The sequence below is a fragment of the Hyperoodon ampullatus genome (assembly GCF_949752795.1).
Source record: "Hyperoodon ampullatus genome assembly, chromosome: 2".
Taxonomy (NCBI): Eukaryota; Metazoa; Chordata; class Mammalia; order Artiodactyla; family Ziphiidae; genus Hyperoodon; species Hyperoodon ampullatus.
In genome coordinates, this window is record NC_136915.1 from 65,409,337 (window position 1) to 65,428,387 (window position 19,051).

Sequence of the window (19,051 nt, forward strand, 5' to 3'; positions counted from 1 at the left end):
TACCCCGTGCCACTCTACAAGTTTGTTATGTCCTGTGTACTAGAATTGTCCCTGCATGTGGGAGTGGAAGAATATATTTTACACTCCCACTCCCACACCTTGGTGATACACGGACCCTTACATGAACTTTGAAAACCACTTATATGATGGTTCTCCACATGCTACTTTTAAAAGTCTTCCAATTAAATTATTTTGTTTCAATGTTTTTAAATCTTTAGAAGTTTTAGAACTATGTTTTTCTGATTTCATTGTCAAGCCTACTTTTAATGTGCTTAATCTGTAATATGTCTATGAAGAGATTCCAAAAAAGTTATAATTTTTCAGTGCTGTGACTTTTCAACATAATCAGAAAAACCCTATTTTTTCTCATTTTTAATCTCATTTTGGCATTGAGTAAATTGGTCAATAATGCTAATATCTCACTTTGAAATTGATTAGGTTTAATAAATAAAAGTAGTCAAGAGGATGCCCTGTTCCATGGGAAAGCAGTTGCAATATTTAGAAGAATTGAAAAAGAAAAAAAAGAAGGAAGTTTTCTGAGATGTACCTTCCTGCTTATTTTTTCCCTGAAAAGTTCCTCTGGGCCCAGCTGCATTCCACCATACTTATGCTCCAAATGAAATATCTTCCAAAAACCTACTTTTTCAGAACTATAACCAATTATGAAAATTAGCTATTATAAAATGAATATCTCCAGAAACATCACAGACTGACCTTACCAAAGGAGAGTGAAATTTTCTATCAAGGTGCTAAGTAGAGTATTGAGGGAGTAAATTCCATCTTAAAAAAAATAAAATTGAGTGAAAGGATTATTTGGTATGTTTGATAAATGCATTGTGTTAATTAGCAATGAAACAGAAAACAACAACAAAAAGACCTCAAACCAAAAAGCAGAGAATTCACATTGTCCCAAGACTGTCTACCTCTCTATTTCTTTTCTTGCTTGTCTAGGTAAAACTAGCTAAGTAATAGTTTTACAGGAATACCTTGTAAAAAACCTTGAAGCAGCCTGATCTCAAACACTCTTTCTGTCCCTGTCTCTGTCTCTTTCTCTCTAGCTTAGTACATCACTCGCTCTCACTATCTCTCCCCCTTTTATCCTCCCACGATTCTTCCCTCCTATCCCATACTGCCTCCATCTTCCCTTTCACTTTCCTATCCCCCTTCTCAAATGCAAAGCAAAACAATAAAAAAGTTAAAATTATATCAATGCTTTAGTAAAAATAGCTATTATAGCAGCTAGTATTTATAAAAGTCTTAAAAGATCTAACCCATTTAAACCTCACAATAACCCTATGAGATAATAATTATTATTGTACCAGTTTTATCATCCTTAATTATTCTTACCCTGCCACTGTATCTCAATAATTGTTTATTGTATGAATGAAAGAATGAATATGCCTCATATTGTCAGTTTGCAGATTTGATCTGGAAGATATTGGACAAATATGTTTCTGGATATTTCTTGGGGATATATCTTGGGAACAGGTCTTATTGATGATTCTTCTGTTTTTATTGTTTGGGGGGAAATCAGCAGCAGCCATCAAGAACTGCACAAGAATTTACACCCAGCCATTTGAAACCTAAATTATCAATTTTGGAAACTAGATGATCCATAACAAATTTTTACCTTCTTTTTGCTTTCTTGGCCTTTACCTACATTTCAGCCAATGAATTAATTTAAGAAATGTATCTACCTATCTGAATATTTTGGCTTTGGCCAAGTGTTCAAATGTTACATTTTAATAAGTTTCCATTTGTGAACATGTCAGATATCTTCTTGAAAGGATGAGGTCATGAGAAGTTTAATTGGATCACAAAACTGCATACTTTTCTGGATAAAAGGTAAAGGCTAAGAAAAGGTTTCATTATGCTACAAGAAAGAAAGTAACCTTTGTGCCCAAAACTACCATTTTTAATGATGAAGGACAGAATTTACTATTAGAAATATATTCATATAGTGACTTCATTTTAATTAGGAACTTCATTCATGCGCCAACAAGCACTGTGAACTCATTAGGATATGTTAAGTTACAGTATGGCATGGCAGGTGATAAAAAATGTAAGGGAAAATTAAAAAATAAATTGAGCTTAGGATATTAGAATACATAAGTGATGCTCAATTGGCAGTGAATTTGACACATACAGTTCCTTTAGAAGAGGCAAAAGAAGGGAAAATATCTCCCCTAGGAATGATTGCTTTAAAATCTCAAATATTTTAATTGCATGTATCAAACATTTGACAGGAACATTTGACTAGAAGTTAACAGGAAGTGAGAATTAGGATTCAAGTATAGCCCCAAAGTAACTCTCATTAAAAAAAAAATTACATTCCAGTTATTAAAGTTAAGATAAAAATTTTACTATTAAAATTGCACTTAACTGCCAAACACTGTGGGAGTCTATTCTCTGTTTATTCATTTTGTTGGCATTAATAGAGTTGCATGAGTTCAGGGAAAATAGAATTCAAGAGGAAAATAAAATTCAAGAGGAAAAATTCAAGAGGAAAATAAAAGTAAGAGACTACAGCTCAATGATCTATTTAGGACTGTATACTGACTTACTTATGAATGGTCAAATCCAGTGTAAGATTCAGTAAGTTAAAGAATGTTGAATAAAAAGTCTCTAATATAATTCATACTTTCTGTCTTATTTATGTAAACAATATACATTCATTTAGTTTTCTTTTTTTTAAATAAAGCAATGGACTTTATCACCTTATTTTTCTGTTTATTCAGTGTTTACTTTCTTTGCAAAGCTGCTTGGAGCATTAGAGATCAGGACTAATGCTAAGCTCAATTGCAGGATTCTCTCTATTGTGTGTGTTCCCAAGACTGACACACTTAAACGATCCAGGAATTAGTGAATAATTCCTATCAAGTAGACTCTTGAAAACAACCTGAAATGAGCATTAAGAACAGAGGTGGAGCACACAGTTGGGTGTTCAGTAGGTGTTGTGCCAGACTGATTGAATATATCATCAAAGTTAGAACTTGGAAGAAGAAAGCAATTGAGTCTACCTTCTCAATAAAATGATTTTCAGCACAACCTTTTTTTCCTTTGGATTTTGTTGTTCTTTTAATATCTCCAGTGTTGAAAATACCTTCCCCATAGTAATGATGCTGCTGAACTTGTATTACAAAACTGTGATTCTAGTAGTTGCTCTGAATCACTGGTAGGTACTAGGTGTCACAACAGTGAACTTGGTCAAAATAGGGAAATTTTACAGGTTGTGAAATGTGAGAGGTCAAAGAAGTTCAAACTTGGTTTGAAAATTGTGCTAAAGTTCTCTCAAGACTTAGACTACAAAAGGAAAGTTGTACATTCACAGTAAACTTGCTAAAAATAGTAATAACATATCATGTACCAAGTACTATAGTAAGCACTTAATTTCATTTTTCTTCACAACACAATGTCATATGAATCATTTTAATAATTTTATAACTGAAGAAAATAGACTTGAGGAGGTTAAATAACTTGCCCAAATTGGAGAAAAAGAAAAAGAAAAAAAAAAAAAAAGCACTACTTAAAGACAGGAACAGGATAGGATTTCAGTCCTGGTGTGAATACAAGGCCCAAGATTTAAGAAGTACCTACACTGCTGAAATGATTTTTTGCACTTTTAAAACATCAGAACATGGTAGGCATTGCTGTATAATATTAGAGATACACATTGAAAAACTAATTTTTCTCAAGGGTTTATTGCTACAGAGGAGCGCTCAAGCTTTATCTTCTTTCAGTATTTGCCATTCAGTTTGTTATAGTTAGCTCAAAAGAAAGTGTCAATACTTCCTTCTCTCTTTTTCTCTTAGGCTGAAGGTTGTATAGTTCTTTACATTTAACAGAAGGCTTCCCTCTCCTGCCCCACTCCAATACTGTGTTTTCTGTCTTGTGTTCTTATTGTGTGTTTCATTTGCTAGATAATGGAAGGACCAAGGAAGAACATCCAAAGCAGCTCAGAGCTTCTGAATCATTGTCAATCAACATCTTCAATTGCTAGCTACAGTTTTCTTTTCCTTTTTATTTATGGACACTAATTTCCTATAAACTTTAAGAGAGAAATCCAATCTACCTAGCTTTAAAAGCAGAGTTCAGCTCTTCAGAAAATCTGTACTATTTGAAATCATAACTACGGAGAAGACCTCTATGAATGCATTTCCAAGTTGGGCTGCTGAGTGCACTTTGTTTAGTAGTACCTATTAGTTGAATTTCTCCAAGACATCTATAATACACCTGACTTTGAGAATTTAGATGTCTGGCTCAGGCAAAGGCCACATATTTCCAAGAACTATATTATTTCGTAAAGTTTCTGTTCATACCATGAAATAGCTATACCATTTACAATTAGGCTCCTTTGGTAGACATTTTAAATAGTGGTATTTTCATCAGATTTTTTTGTTTGTTTGCATTGTTCATTCAGCTGAGGAGGGTGCAGATAGAAGTGAGTTAAATTCTTAACTATTTGTCATGAAATCCTTGGCTCCTTGCTATATTATATTAGCAACATTTGTAAAAATGACTTGGTGTTCATTGTACTTCAACGTGTGGCATTCCAAAGCAAGTTGAGTTATACTTCTCAATGTGAGTAACTATGTCTGTGGGCTTTGCTACTGGGAAGTTGAACATGGAAAGCAAGAAAGTGAAGAGGGTGAGAAAGTTCTGCAATATTCCCATGTCTATGAAAACAAACCACTGGACTTGCCATTTCTAATTAAAGCATTTCACTGAAATCCTTCAAAATCCCTGGAATTAGAAGCTTGTCTTTTTAGCAGCACCCTGGAGAATAACACCTTTTCTTTTTCTGTTTTAAAATTTCAGTAGCTTTTGAAGTTCTTAACTAGGTGCCTTGATGATAATGTTCTGAATTTATAGTACCTTCCAAGTGTAAGTACTTTACAAATGATATGGAATTCTCATTCACCAAAGACTTTGCTATCTCACTAAAGCTGCTAGAGATTTAAATAGGCAGGAGGCAGCTTGAAATTAACCTGGGAGGCCAAAGATATGATCTCATTTCTACTGAAAAATATCCTGGGAGTACCAGTGACCTCAAGAGGTCGAGAATTTTAGCTTTACATATTTTTCAAAAGCTACCTATGGCTCTCCAGGGCCCTCCTGGTGCAATGGTCTTTGTTCAAAGGCAAGGATTTCATTAATTGAATCACTAACACTACTTCTCTTCTCACCTGGGACTGTATCATAGTACCTTATCAAAGTTTAGACCTTCTTTATCTGTGAAATCTGACCCAGTCAGAGTACAAGGAAACTTTGCTTCAGGCAGAATTTGTAATACATTGGGACTGTATTCCTTTCTCCAGTCTCTTATCAAATGCTACCTTTTTTTTTTTTTTCTTTTCTTTTTGGAGAGAATTTCTTGAATTTCTCCCTAAATATTATATAAGGTTTTGATTGTAAGAGAAATGGGTTTATTTTCAAATACCTGTGTTTTCTACTTATACACAAATTTTAATTCATTAAGGTGTCCTGAAAAGTTCAAATTATACATAGAACATAGAACTTGTATGATAGTCTTTAATTTAAACTTGGTCTCTCAAACTTTTAATATTATTTTCTCATGATTTTAGTTATTATTCATCTAGAGGTATACTCAAAATTCTTTTCTCTAGGTACAAAAGAATCCTAGAAGACATATATTTCTGAATTTGTAGTAACAGGATTCCCTATTATAATTTTTCAAATGAAAAATGATAAACTAAAAGCTGAAATTTGTAATCATCTGTAAAATATTTTTTTTCAGTTCTGATGATGCCTTCAGTAAAGTCAATTTAAATTACCGCACAGAAAATGGTCTGTCTCTACTTCATTTATGTTGCATTTGTGGAGGTGAGTGCTTGGAACTCAATACTTTATAAGCTGGCTATATGTTTATATGGTCAGTGATTTGAACTGCTTAATAGTCTACAAGAGAATTCTATTCATACCCAATTTCCTCTTTTGCTTTGCCCCTAGAACCCTGATAACCTTTAGCTGAAGAAGTAACTAACTACCAGGCAGATATTACAATTGATTTAGCTCTGAATTTAAGTTTTATTGTGCTCCTACCTTGAATCAAGTTTACTTGGGGGGAAAAAAAAGTATGTTTCAGTATCGGGCATGCCAGTCACGAATAAGGTTAAATTCAGAAGCACTTAAAGCATTTCCCAAAATATCATCAAGCAGTTGCTTCACAGTCTGTAGTAAGATATGTGGAAGGTAATAAATGCCAAAGATAAAATCCCAAAGTGAAGATTGATCAAAGTGAAGACTAAGAGTTTAATTTCTCTCATATCTTGTTATGTTTGGTCCATTAATATATCCCAAGCACCTAGGATGGTGCCTGGCTTATAGTAGGTACTCAGTAAATTTACTGAATTAGTGAATGAATACTTTTTTGTTAATCCAAACTAGTATCCTTTGAACTCAGTTTTTAAAAGAACACTAATGTATAGTATTGACACTAAACATATCCCTTAACTACTCCTCCCAAACAGACCCTACTTAACAGATCTTCTTCCCAAATTTAGTCATTTTCTCCAGATTTCTCTGATCTAAATAATCTCCATTGCTAATGATGTTCTGATGAATCCTGCACAGCTAGATTTCTATCTAAGCTTTTTCACAAATAGTTTACTAGGGTGAATTTTTTCAGGTTTTTATGTTTTAAAACATGATGAGGAGAGCACCAAATAAAAAATGTAACACAAATGCATTAAAATATACAGCACTGATACAAAGTTTTATAAATGTAGAAATGTACACTACTAAGTAAGGCTGTCAATTAACAGAAAATTTTACAAATGGCCTCCAGAATAGCAGTCTGACATTTTCATACATCAGTGTTTTATTTATCATTAAGTTAAAGAGAGATTTTTAAGTCACTTAGTCTATCCCCACAATTTAACTTTTTTCATTTTTTCTCTAAGGCAACAAGTCACATATTAGAACCCTTATGTTAAAAGGTCTCCGCCCATCTCGACTGACAAGAAATGGATTTACAGCCTTGCATTTGGCAGTTTACAAGGTACAGAAGTTTTGTATTAGAACCAAAGATGATGTGTATCTGTAGGCTTTTTTTTTTTTTTTTTTTTTTTTTTTTTTTTTTTTGCAAATTAGTGATCATGGAAAATATGCAGAGTGACCACAGAATTACATTACTGGATAAACTTCTAGCTAACTCTTTGTTGAGCAGGTATCATCAAAACACATTCTTTTCTATTGTTTTCCATGTTTATCTCATTTAATTTTCACAAGAACCCTGAGAATGAATACTATTATTATCTCCAGGGTTACATGGTTAGCTAGTGGTTAGCCAGAATTTAAGACCTGGCAATCTGGTTCTCTTGCCAAAGCTCCTTACAAGGAGACCAAGCTGCCTCTGTACAGAAGATGAGGTTGCATTTGAGGATGAAAGAATCATATTGAAGCTGCATTTTTCTGCATGTTTTCTTTAATAAAAATATACCTCTAGGGTTCTCTTTAGTTTCTTTCTTTTATTTCTCCTACTTCTGCTTCAGTTGTTTTTTTCCTTACATTAATACTTGGTTCCAACATAATTTCAGTACCTGATCATAAAGTAAATATAAAGGTGGATTGGAAAGGCTGGGATACTCAGTGTTGGGACAGATCCTTGAGATTGTCATAAATATGAATTTATGTAACATATAAATTACATATAAATGATCATTTTCTGATTGTAGTAAGTTTCAACTTACTCTGTACTTATTATGAGCTAAATATCATGCTAGGTTTTATATACATTATTTCTTCTATCATTAAAATAACTTGGTGAGCTTCATATTAGTCCTTATTTTACTGAAAAGAAAATTGAAGATCAAAGTTGGTTATTCAGTAAATGTTAGGATAATGATTAGAATCAAGTACAGTTGAGTCTTACTGTTATATTGCAAAATATTTTGTTCTTTCTCAATGTCATGTGAGTCTGTGACAGGATTTTATTTCAGTTTTGTATGTGCAGGTGTGGTGGTGGCAGAGGCGGGGGCTGGGGACAACCCTTTGCTTGTATCTGGATCACTTTCACTTTGCTCTGCAACCTTCCCCCAACCTTTAGAGAATTTATCACTGTGGGGGAAGAGAGCCCTATTTTCCCATGATTCACATTCACAAATATTCCTGTGATTCGCCATGCAAATGCTCTAATACTCATCCTTTTTCAGGCCCCGTCAATGCCTAGTCAATTTGTCCTATTCCTTCTGGGAAAAAAGCGTCAGTAAGTGCTAAATTGTCTTTAATACCTACTAATCATCCTACAAAACTTGAATGGAGACTGAGTTCAGGGTGTAGGAAATAGAGTCTGACACCGGCTTTTCTGCTGAATGGCAGGAGGTGAAAGTAGAAGAGCTTCAAGGAATAGGAAGCAGGTGGTGGATAGTCAAGGTGGTATTGTGAAACCATGAATTCTGAATTTGACTGTCTGGGAGATTCTTTCTGTATTAGTTCATTTTCCCAAGACTTAGCATGACACAGCCACACAAATGGGTTCTGAATGATCTAAGGCTACAATCTTAAGAAAATATAGTTCTTCCACCTCTGTTTATCAAACCTAAATTTCCATTTTTAGAGTTCTCTTTGCTCTAGTTATTCTGTTTTCTTATATTTTACAGAAGGATATATGGACTATAACTTTTTTATAACAAATTTAAACAAATTTAGAACCTTAGGACACAAGATAGGCAAAGATTCTTAAGAGGCCATAACAGAATGCATGATTACTTATTTCTTAACAAAGATAAAAACAAATTAAATTTACCATTCCATTTTAAATACAGAAACAATATAAAGTAGCCATTCATACTACTATCGTATTAAATATAGTTCTAATTATACCTTCCCTGGACTACTGCAGTAGGCATCTGATTCATTTTGGGCTGTGATTCTCTTCCCCCATATATTTTAATTCTTATTTTAGTATTATTTTAAACAAAATAATTTCCAGACTATTACAAGAAACTCCTATAACACTTTATCCAGATTTATTAATTGTTTATATTTTGTCCCATCTCCATCATCATTCTATTTTCTTTCAGAATCATTTGAAAGTAAATTAAAGACAACGTTCCCTATAGCTACTAAATACTTCTATCTTTATTTCCTAAGAAAAAGGAAATTCACTTACATAATCACAGTACAATTATCAAAATCAGAAAATGTGACATTGATACTATGCTCTTTATCTAATCTACACACAAAATGCAAATGTGGTCAGTTATCCCAATACTGTCATTTATAGCTGTTTATTTTTTTGTTGTTTAGCATTCACTCCAGAATCATATATTTTTAGTTTTCTTCTCTCTGTAGTCTCCTTTAAACTGAAGGAGTTTCTCTGCCTTTCCTTGCCTTTCTTGATCTTAGTATTTTTGATGCATACAGAACAATTATTTTTATACAGTTCTTTGGATTTTTAGAAATATTGCAATTGAATTTTATTTTATTCTTAATACTCACAAAATGAATAATGTGATTTTCAAATCGTTTTATTGGTCACATTCAATTACACATCCCCGAATGCTGGGCCTGCCTCAGACCTGAGTGTTTTTCACAAATGAGGGCATCTCTGCTTTCATTAATAAAAACAGAGCAGAAGTTTAGCTTTTAAATTCCATGTAGATAGTTAGGTCTCATACTTTTGTTGTTGTTGTTGTTTTGCTTTGTTTTTGTTTGTTTGGTTGGGTTTTTTTAAGGGGTCAGATTTATTGTGGTATAATTTATACACAATAAAATTCACAATTTTAAGTGTACAAGTTGATGACTTTTGAAAATGTATATATTTATGTACCATCATCGCTATCATGATATAACTCTTTTCTGTCATACACAAAAGTTCCCTCATACCTTTATGCAATCAATTCCCTCCTCCATGTCACCTGACCTCTGGAAACCACTGATGTCTTTTCTATCCCTATATTTTTCCCCTTTCTAGAATTTTATATGAATGCAATCTATTCAGTTTGTTTTCTTTTATATATGATTTCTCCCACTTATCATAATGCTGTTGTTGTGTGTTTAGTAATTCATTTCTTTTATTGGAAAGTTGTATTCCCTTATAAGGATATACCACAGTTTATTTAACTATCCATCTGTTGAAGAATTTGTTGATGGTTGTTTTTACATTTTGACTATTATAAATAAATTTGCTGGGCTTCCCTGGTGGTGCAGTGATTGAGAGTCCGCCTACCAATGCAGGGGATATGGGTTCATGCCCCGGTCCGGGAAGATCCCACATGCCACGGAGCGGCTAGGCCCGTGAGCCATGGCCACTGAGCCTGCGTGTCCAGAGCCTGTGCTCCACAGTGGGAGAGGCCACAACAGTGAGAGGCCCACGTACCGCAAAAAATAAATAAAATAAAACAAATTAATTAATTAATTAATTTGCTATTAACCTTCTTGTACAAATCTTTGAACTATGTTTTTATTTCTCTTGGGCAATATCTAGGAGTGAAATTGTTGGATCATATCATAAGTGCATTTTTAATTTTAATAAGAAAATGCCAAACTCCTTACCAAACTAGCTACATCATTTTCCATCCCATCAGTAATGTATTAGAATTGTAGTTGTTCCACATCTTTGCCAACACTTCATATGGTCAGTATATTTTATCTTAGCCAATCTATTAGATGTGTATTCGTATCTCATTATGAATATTTTGAATTTCCCCAGTGACTAATGAAATTGAATAGATTTTCATTTGTTTGTCACCAAATTTTTTTTGGTATAGTGTCTGTTGAACCCTTTTTCCCATTTTTAAATTTGGTTTATTGTTTTCTTGAATTGTAACAGGCTTTTATATATTCTGGATACAGATTCTTTGTTGGATATATATTTTGCAAAAAATTTCTCCCATTCTATGGCTTGCCTTTTCATTTTCTTAACAATGTCATTTAAAGAGAAAAAAGTACTATGTATTATTTTTTAACTGATGACTCTAGTGATTACACTATGGATCCTTAACATATCACAGGTACTTTCTGTTAATATTGGCCTACTTCACTTTAAATGTAAGACCCTTCCAATGGTATAGTTCCACTCAATCTTTATTCTTTATACTATTGTTACCATGTACCTTATATCTATACATGTATAATCTCCAATACATTGTTAGATTTTTTCTGTTAAGCATTAATATCTTTTAAAGAAAGTAAGAGAAGAGAAAATATCTTTGGTTTTCAGCAGATTGGTTATAATAATCCTATGTATGATTTCCTGTGTACAATGATTTTTGAACATTGAGTTTCTTAAATCTGTAAATTTGTTTTCATCAAATTCAGAAATTTTGACCATTATTTTTTCAAATATATATGTTAGATTGTTTGATAATCTTCCAAATATTACTAAGTCTCTGTTCATTTTTTTCTATCCCCTTTCTGTTTTCAAAATTTGATTATTTCTGTTTATTTGAATTCAGTTTCAACACCATTTCTCTGCCATCTCCCATCTGATTCTAATCTACTAAGAGTTATTCATTTCAGATGTATTTTTCAGTTCCAGAATTTCCACTTAGTGTTAAAATATAATTTCAACTTCTCTGCTATGATTACTCATCTGTTCATTTATTTTTCCATATTTTCATTTAAATTCTTGAACCTAACATTAGTGACTGCTTTAAGTGCCTTATCTGTTGTTTCTAACATCTGGATTACCTTAATGTTTGTTCTTTTTTTTTTTTTTTTTTTTTTTTTTTTTTTTTTTTGCGGTATGCGGGCCTCTCACTGTTGTGGCCTCTCCCGCTGTGGAGCACAGGCTCCGGACGCGCAGGCTCAGCGGCCATGGCTCACGGGCCCAGCCACTCCATGGCATGTGGGATCTTCCCGGACCAGGGCACGAACCCGCGTCCCCTGCATCGGGAGGGGGACTCTCAACCACTGCGCCACCAGGGAAGCCCGTGTTTGTTCTATTGAATGCTTTTCCTTTTGACTACATGTTACATTTTCTGGTTTCTTTACTTATCAATTTTTATTGCATGTCAGACATTATGTATTATTTGTTACAGGAAATCTTCATTACATCATCTTCCCTTAAAGGTGTTGAATTTTTTTTCTCAGGCAGATGGCTAGGGCAATCATGGAATATTGTGGGGGCTTACTTTGTATCTTTCCCTTCTCCCAAAATCACAGTTCTTTCTTCATGTTCTTCATTGCCTGAGAAGAGTTGTGTTATATATTTTGTTCCACTTTATAGATTTTACTTGTCAGTAGGGAAAATCCATACAAGTTGTCCTGTCATGATCCCATATATTTTTAGATTGCTTCTAAAGTGATCTGCATAAGACACAAATCTACAATGTCAATGTTCATTTAAAACTTTCTATGGTCACCCATTGCCTGTCTAATAAAATTCAAACTTCTAAATTAGATATTCAAGATCGCTTAGTTCACAGTTTTGCTGAATTTACTTTCCAGACTCTTTTTGTGCAGTCTCTGAACTTCCAAACCTAATGGTTTTCAAATTTAATGTGCATGAGAATCATATGGTAACTACAGGCTTAAAATGAATATTTCCCTCTCCATCTCACACCAATCTAATTTGGTACATCTAGGATAGGCTGAGAATATAAAATTTTTAACAAAGAGTCAAGGCAGTTTTGATACAAGCACTCTAAGGCTACATGTTGAGGATCACAGTTCAAGTCTTGCAACTCAAATTGTGGCCAGAGAATCAGCTGCATCTGCCTCAAATGAGAGATTTTTAGGAATGAAGAATCTCACTCCCTATTCAACCAGAATGTGCCCTTTAAAAAATATCCCAGAAAGCAGGTTTGCAGGATAAAGTTTGAAAAGCACTGTTCTAGATTACTGCATTCTTTAGATTAAGCACTTTCATACTTCAGTGTTTTTATTCTTGTTATTTCTTCTGCTTAAATACTTTTTAATTTATTTTCCTGATAGGAAAGTATTATTTATTTAAAACCAAGGTAAATTGAGCTTTCTTGAGCTTTCTTGAACTCTCAGATTTTACTGTACTATCTTTTGGGTTTCAGTTACACATTCACATTCTTTTTTATTACAGCACTTGTAATTTGTTTATTTCTATATTTCACATGTTGGACTGTGAAATTCGAATTTGGTAGTGAGTCTTTTTCTTTCTGATTCCTCAATGTATAGGACCTGTAAAAGATCCTTGATACATACTCTTGAGAAATTAATGAGTACCCAAACATTAGTACAAATAATACTTGATATTTATTGCTATAATAATGTACCTTAATAAATACTGTTAGCTTAAAAGCTACACTATTCATGTTCATATCTCAGTTCTGAGATTTAATAGTGTTCATCTTTAGGCAAGTTACTCTCTCCCACTGTCTCTCTGAAATGGAGCAAATAGAATTACCTATTTCATTGTGTAGTTTACAGTTTTAAAAAGGACAAACCATATGCATTATGACATACAGCAAAATACTAGCACATAGTAAATACTTAATAAAAGCTAATTATTATTGGTGAACTTCTATTTCAACAAACATTTAATAGAGAACTAATGTGTCAGCCATTTTACACAGAAAAATAAAAAGAAAAGGAACATGTCCTCTGGATTATTGCATTCTGAAGAGATGAGAATACCTAATACTAGATATCAAAGAAATGAGGTCTATACTTAGATCAATGGACTCCAAACATTTTTTATCATATGCCGTATAAAATTAGTGCCTCAAAATGCATATAATTGCTCATAAATTATAATCATGAATAAAAATCACCATTAAAAGCTCAAGGCAAGTAAACTCTTTGGCAGACAGTGTTAAAATTTGTGGATGTAAATTCATACTTCAAATATCATTTTTGATAATATCAAAATATTTTGACAAATTTATGTTCAAAGATAATTAGACTGCCATTAATTTTACCTGGAAATTTAGCTTATACAAAGCTCAGGTAAGTAGAATGAAAAACGCAGCTCTGCCATTTTCCTTTTCTTCTTCTTACATTAATAATATGTATTTGATCTATAGTTTCATCACAGGAATTTTTTGAAGATAATATGCCATTTTTTAAGGATCAATTCAGTTAAATAAGATATTAAAATCTATAAATCCACTGAATTTTGCTCACATAGCTATAATGCATCCTCATATACTAAATGCTAAAACTCATATATTAAATGCAGACAATTCTCAACTTCTCTCTATTTGGAATTCCAAGTATTGATTTCTTATACTTTGGGTACTGTATGTAACACATGACAAACTGATATATGAACTGAGACCACCATTGTAAATTTTCATGTTAAATATTGGTAAAATTTTATTATCTTTATATATAAATAAACATAAGCAGAATTTCTAGTATTTTCTTCTTGCACTTTAATGAATATTTCCTTACAAGACTCCTGTCATATTTGCATTCCACTTTGAGGCATACTTCTTTAGATGGTATCTAAATTGTACTCCTAAAATGAAACACAAGACTTTGGGGAAAAAAATTGAGATTTATATAGTTTCAAAGATTTTAAATAAGAATGTTAATGAACAAAAGTTTATTAGACCATCTAATTTAACCTCACATATACAGACAAGCCACTTGATGAAATTTCTTTGTGAATAAAAAGTAGCATTTTGATTAGTCAAATTCTTTTTAGCATTTCACAGGGTAAAAGCAGATATTGAATGGTCACTTATTCCATCCTGTAGATTTCTAGCAAGATCTCATTCCAGTCATTCAGAATAATTATTTTATATATTTATTACAAAGGGGAAGGACAAGGAAGGAGGGAAAAATTTAATTCAAGCCTATTTCTGTCTGGGTCACTAAACCTAGGTTCTTATTGCTACACAACCACACCTATCAGAAAACTCTGTTTTCTAGTCCTGGTGATTCATAGCCTGGAAACCACTGTATCTTTTGTCCTGATATATATATATATTTTTCCATAGCATATGTGTTTGATTGCAAAGTTGAGAGATTTTTTTTAAACTGTCCTAAATCCAAGACCCAAAGCACTTTTTGCATGCTTAACTTCCAGTTAAATTGCTACTTTTAAACACTGACTTGATCCATACTTTAAGGAACTAGGCAACATTTATACCCACAAATTAGATCAATCTTTAAGATGGATTTTTTTAATACTCACATTTCTTCTTAGTAACCAAATACTTCATAATCTCTTTCTAAATGAACAAGTTCTCAATGAAAAGATAGTGGGATAACTAAAGGTGTTAACATATCCTTCAGTTCTTGTTTTGGACAGCACTATTTCTTGAAGAGGATTCCCTGACCCCATCCCCCCAGGTCTGGATTACATACCATGTACTCTCTTAGCACCTTATCTCACTGTGAATAATGCTATATTTCATTTCCTGGTTACTTCTCTTCATATTCCTCTAGATTAGGGGTTCACAATCTCTCATGCTTTCAGGAATGAGGCAGTTAACATAAATGAAGGTGTTAGATAATACAGCAAAGTTAAATGGGAACTAATAGACTCAATGTTTTTGAGATACAAAAAGCAGTGGACACTATAGCAAGTTAGAGAATTTATGCCCTATGTGAAGGGAGCAGTCAATATTCAGGTCCAGTTAATCATTGCCATATAAGAATGTAAGCCCAGTATTGTCCTAAATTTCAGAAAATCAGAAATTATATCAAGTTTCCTGATACTTGTTTATTGGCGATTAATTCACAAATTTTAGTTTTAAATACATGTACACATATACAGTACAAACTATGTACATCATTTCCCATTGAGGCCTGTTTGTAACCTCTGATAGGAATTATGAGCACTACCAAGGCAGGGACTGTATCTATATTGCTAATTATCTTATTTGAGCACTTAGAACAATTCCTGGTATATATTTATCACTATATGTGTTGCATAAATAAATGAATAAAGTTATAATTCTGTGGTGACTGGGAGAAAGAAAAGTACTTCAAAGGAGGAAGAATTATGTTGACATTGAACAAAATAGTGTCCTATTTTGGTCATTAGAACTGGAAATTAGGAAATTGTCAGATATCTCTGTAAGGGATATTTTAGTGAATTTGTGGGAGTAGAAAGTGTGAAAATGGATTGAAAATAAATGGCATTAGGAAAAATGAAGCAATGAATATCGATTGCTCCTTCAAAAGGCAAGATTGGGCAGTGTCTTGATAAGTGGTAGGATCATGGAAAGATTTCTACGATAGTGTTTTTGAGTCTTTTTTAAGGTCTTGACTCTTTGGATAAACATAAAAATTCACAGTCTTTTAAATTTTTTTTAATTAAAAAATAAAATATAAGTGAAAGCAAATTAAAGAACTTATAATATTCAATTTGCTTTTTCAAACAGCATGTATTTGCTTTCTCCCAAACTCCCAGAGATTCTGATTAGCTCCTCCCTGTTAAATAATATCTATATTATTGAAAGAGAAGACAAGCATACTCAAAGGCCGATTGGAAGCAGCCCACAGGAAGAAAGTGATTATGGGAAACTGGAAAAGGGTCAGCAGTGGTGATGAGAAAAAAATAGGGCAAAGCAAATTTGGAGATATTACCCTAGTAAGAGTACATGTACTCAATCTAAGAGTGTGTTCCTTCTCTTTTTTCTTTCTTTTTTATCAAAATTTCAAGTAAAGTATTTCCACCACACTGAAGTCTTTAATCATTGATACCTTTTGTGAAGATAAATTCAGAATTATTTCAACAAGAGGCATGTATGTGTGAGCCGTTATTTTTACACTGATTAATGGATCCTTTCATTGGCAATGTCTATGACACATGAAACAGCTTTTGTCCATTAAATTTTTATACCTGGAACTAAATATATTTCATACTGAAGCCCTGCATAGTTCTTTGTCCTAGAAGAAACCTTAATGTTCTTTTAAGAGTACAAAACTGCTTATATTACTTTTATCTTTACAAACACAAACAGGCTATAACAATTGCTATGTTGGGTTAATTAGGTTTATGAAGAAAAAACTGCTTAAGTAGGCACATTATTAAAATATTTATTTATATGTCTCTATTTTCACACTCAGAAACACAGTCTTCTTTCCAAAGCAAGTTTGGTTCTGCCTTGTAGCTTGATGGGACAATTTAGGGAGCATTAAAATATCAGAGTCAGATAGGGTATTACAGAAAACAATTTAGTCCAATTCAGAAATGCGTCCAATCCCAGAAATACTGGGAAACGTCCAGTATAGGTAAATCTATAGAAACAGAAAGTAGATTAGTCATTGCCTACAGCTGAGGAGGATTGAGATGCCGTAGCTAAAGGTACACCGTTCCTTTCAGGGTTGATGCAAATGTCCTAAAGTTCATTATTGTGATGGCTGCATAATTCTGTGAATATAATAAAAACCATTGAATCATATATTTTAAAGGGGTTAATTGTGTCTGTATATTATATCTCAATAAAGCTGTTACCAAAAAAAAGGAAAGAAATTGACGTATGACATGATTTTTTATTTACTTTTATTTTTTTAACATCTTTATTGGAGTATAATTGCTTTACAATGGTGTGTTATTTTCTGCTTTATAATAAAATGGATCAGCTATACATATATCCCCATATCTGAAGTGGGTCTCTTGTAAACAGCATATATATGGGTCTTGTTTGTGTATCCATTCAGCCAGTCTATGTCTTTTGTTTGGAGCATTTAATCCATTTACATTTAAGGTAGTTATCAATAAGTATGTTCGTATTGCCATTTTCTAAATTGTTTTGGGTTTGTTATTGTAGGTCTTTTCCTTCCCTTGTGTTTCCTGCATAGAGAAGTTCCTTTAGCATTTGTTGTAAAGCTGGTTTGGTGGTGCTGAACTCTCTTAACTTTTGCTTGTCTGTAAAGTTGTTGATTTCTCCATCAAATCTGAATTAGATTCTTGCTGGGTAGAGTAATCTTTGTTGCAGGTTTTTCCCTTTCATCACTTTAAATATGTCCTGCCACTCCCTTCTGGCTTGCAGAGTTTCTCCTGAAAGATCAGCTGTTAACCTTATGGGGATTCCCTTGTATGTTATTTGTTGTTTTTCCCTTGTTGCTTTTAATAGTTTTTCCTTGTATTTACTTTTTGATAGCTTGATTAATATGTGTCTTGGCATGTTTCTCCTTGGGTTTATCCTGTATGGGACTCTCTGCGCTTCCTGGACTTGACTGACTATGTTTTTCCCATATTAGGGAAGTTTTCAACTATAATGTCTTCAAATATTTTCTCAGTCCCTTTCTTTTTCTCTTCTTCTTCTGGGACCCCTATAATTCGAATGTTGGTGCATTTAATGTTGTCCCAGAGGTCTCTGAGACTGTCCTCAATTCTTTTCATTCTGTTTTCTTTATTCTGCTCTGCAGTAGTTATTTCCACTATTTTAACTTCCAGGTCACTTATCCGTTCTTCTGCCTCAGTTATTCTGCTACTGATTCCTTCTAGAGAATTTTAAATTTCATTTATTGTGTTGTTAATCATTGTTTGTTTGCTCTTCAGTTCTTCTAAGTCCTTGTTAAACGTTTCTTGTATTTTCTCCATTCTCTTTTGAAGATTTTGGGTCATCTTTACTGTCATTACTCTGAATTCTTTTTCAGGTAGACTGCCTATTTCCTCTTCATTTGTTTTGTCTGGTGGGTTTTTGCCTTGCTCCTTCATCTGCTGTGTGTTTCTCTGTCTTCTCATTTTGCTTAACTTACTGTGTTTGGGGTCTCCTTTTCACACGCTGCAGGTTTGTAGTTCCCATTGTTTTTGGTGTCTGCCCCCAGTCACTAAGGTTGGTTCAGTGGGTTGTGTAGGCTTCCTGGTGGAGGGGACTGGTGCCTGTGTTCTGGTGCATGAGGCTGGATCTTGTCTTTCTGGTGGGCAGGACCGCGTCCGGTGGTATGTTTTGGGGTGTCTGTGACTTTATTATGATTTTAAGCAGCCTCTCTGCTAATGGGTGTGGTGGTGTTCCTGTGTTGCTAGTTGTTTGGCATAGGGGGTCTAGCACTGCAGCTTGCTGGTCGTTGAGTGAAGCTGGGTCTTGGCATTGAGATGGAGATCTCTGAGAGAACTTTCACTGTTTGATATTATGTGGACCCAGGAGGTCTCTGGTGGACAAATGTCCTGAACTTGGCTCTCCCACCTCGGAGGCACAGGTCTCAC

The 19,051-nt window shown here is 33.5% G+C and overlaps 1 protein-coding gene across 1 annotated transcript in view; it reads left to right on the forward strand.

Moving 5' to 3' along the window:
• The window catches only part of LOC307070161 (serine/threonine-protein kinase TNNI3K), a gene marked incomplete at both ends in the record, with an annotated part of 286,301 nt that overhangs the window by 5,184 nt on the left and 262,066 nt on the right, over nt 1–19,051 (forward strand). The window contains 2 exons of the mRNA XM_079728397.1: nt 5,759–5,844; nt 6,924–7,021. Of these exons, the coding sequence (XP_079584523.1) occupies nt 5,759–5,844; nt 6,924–7,021 (184 nt within the window). The remainder of the gene's footprint in view (nt 1–5,758; nt 5,845–6,923; nt 7,022–19,051) is intronic.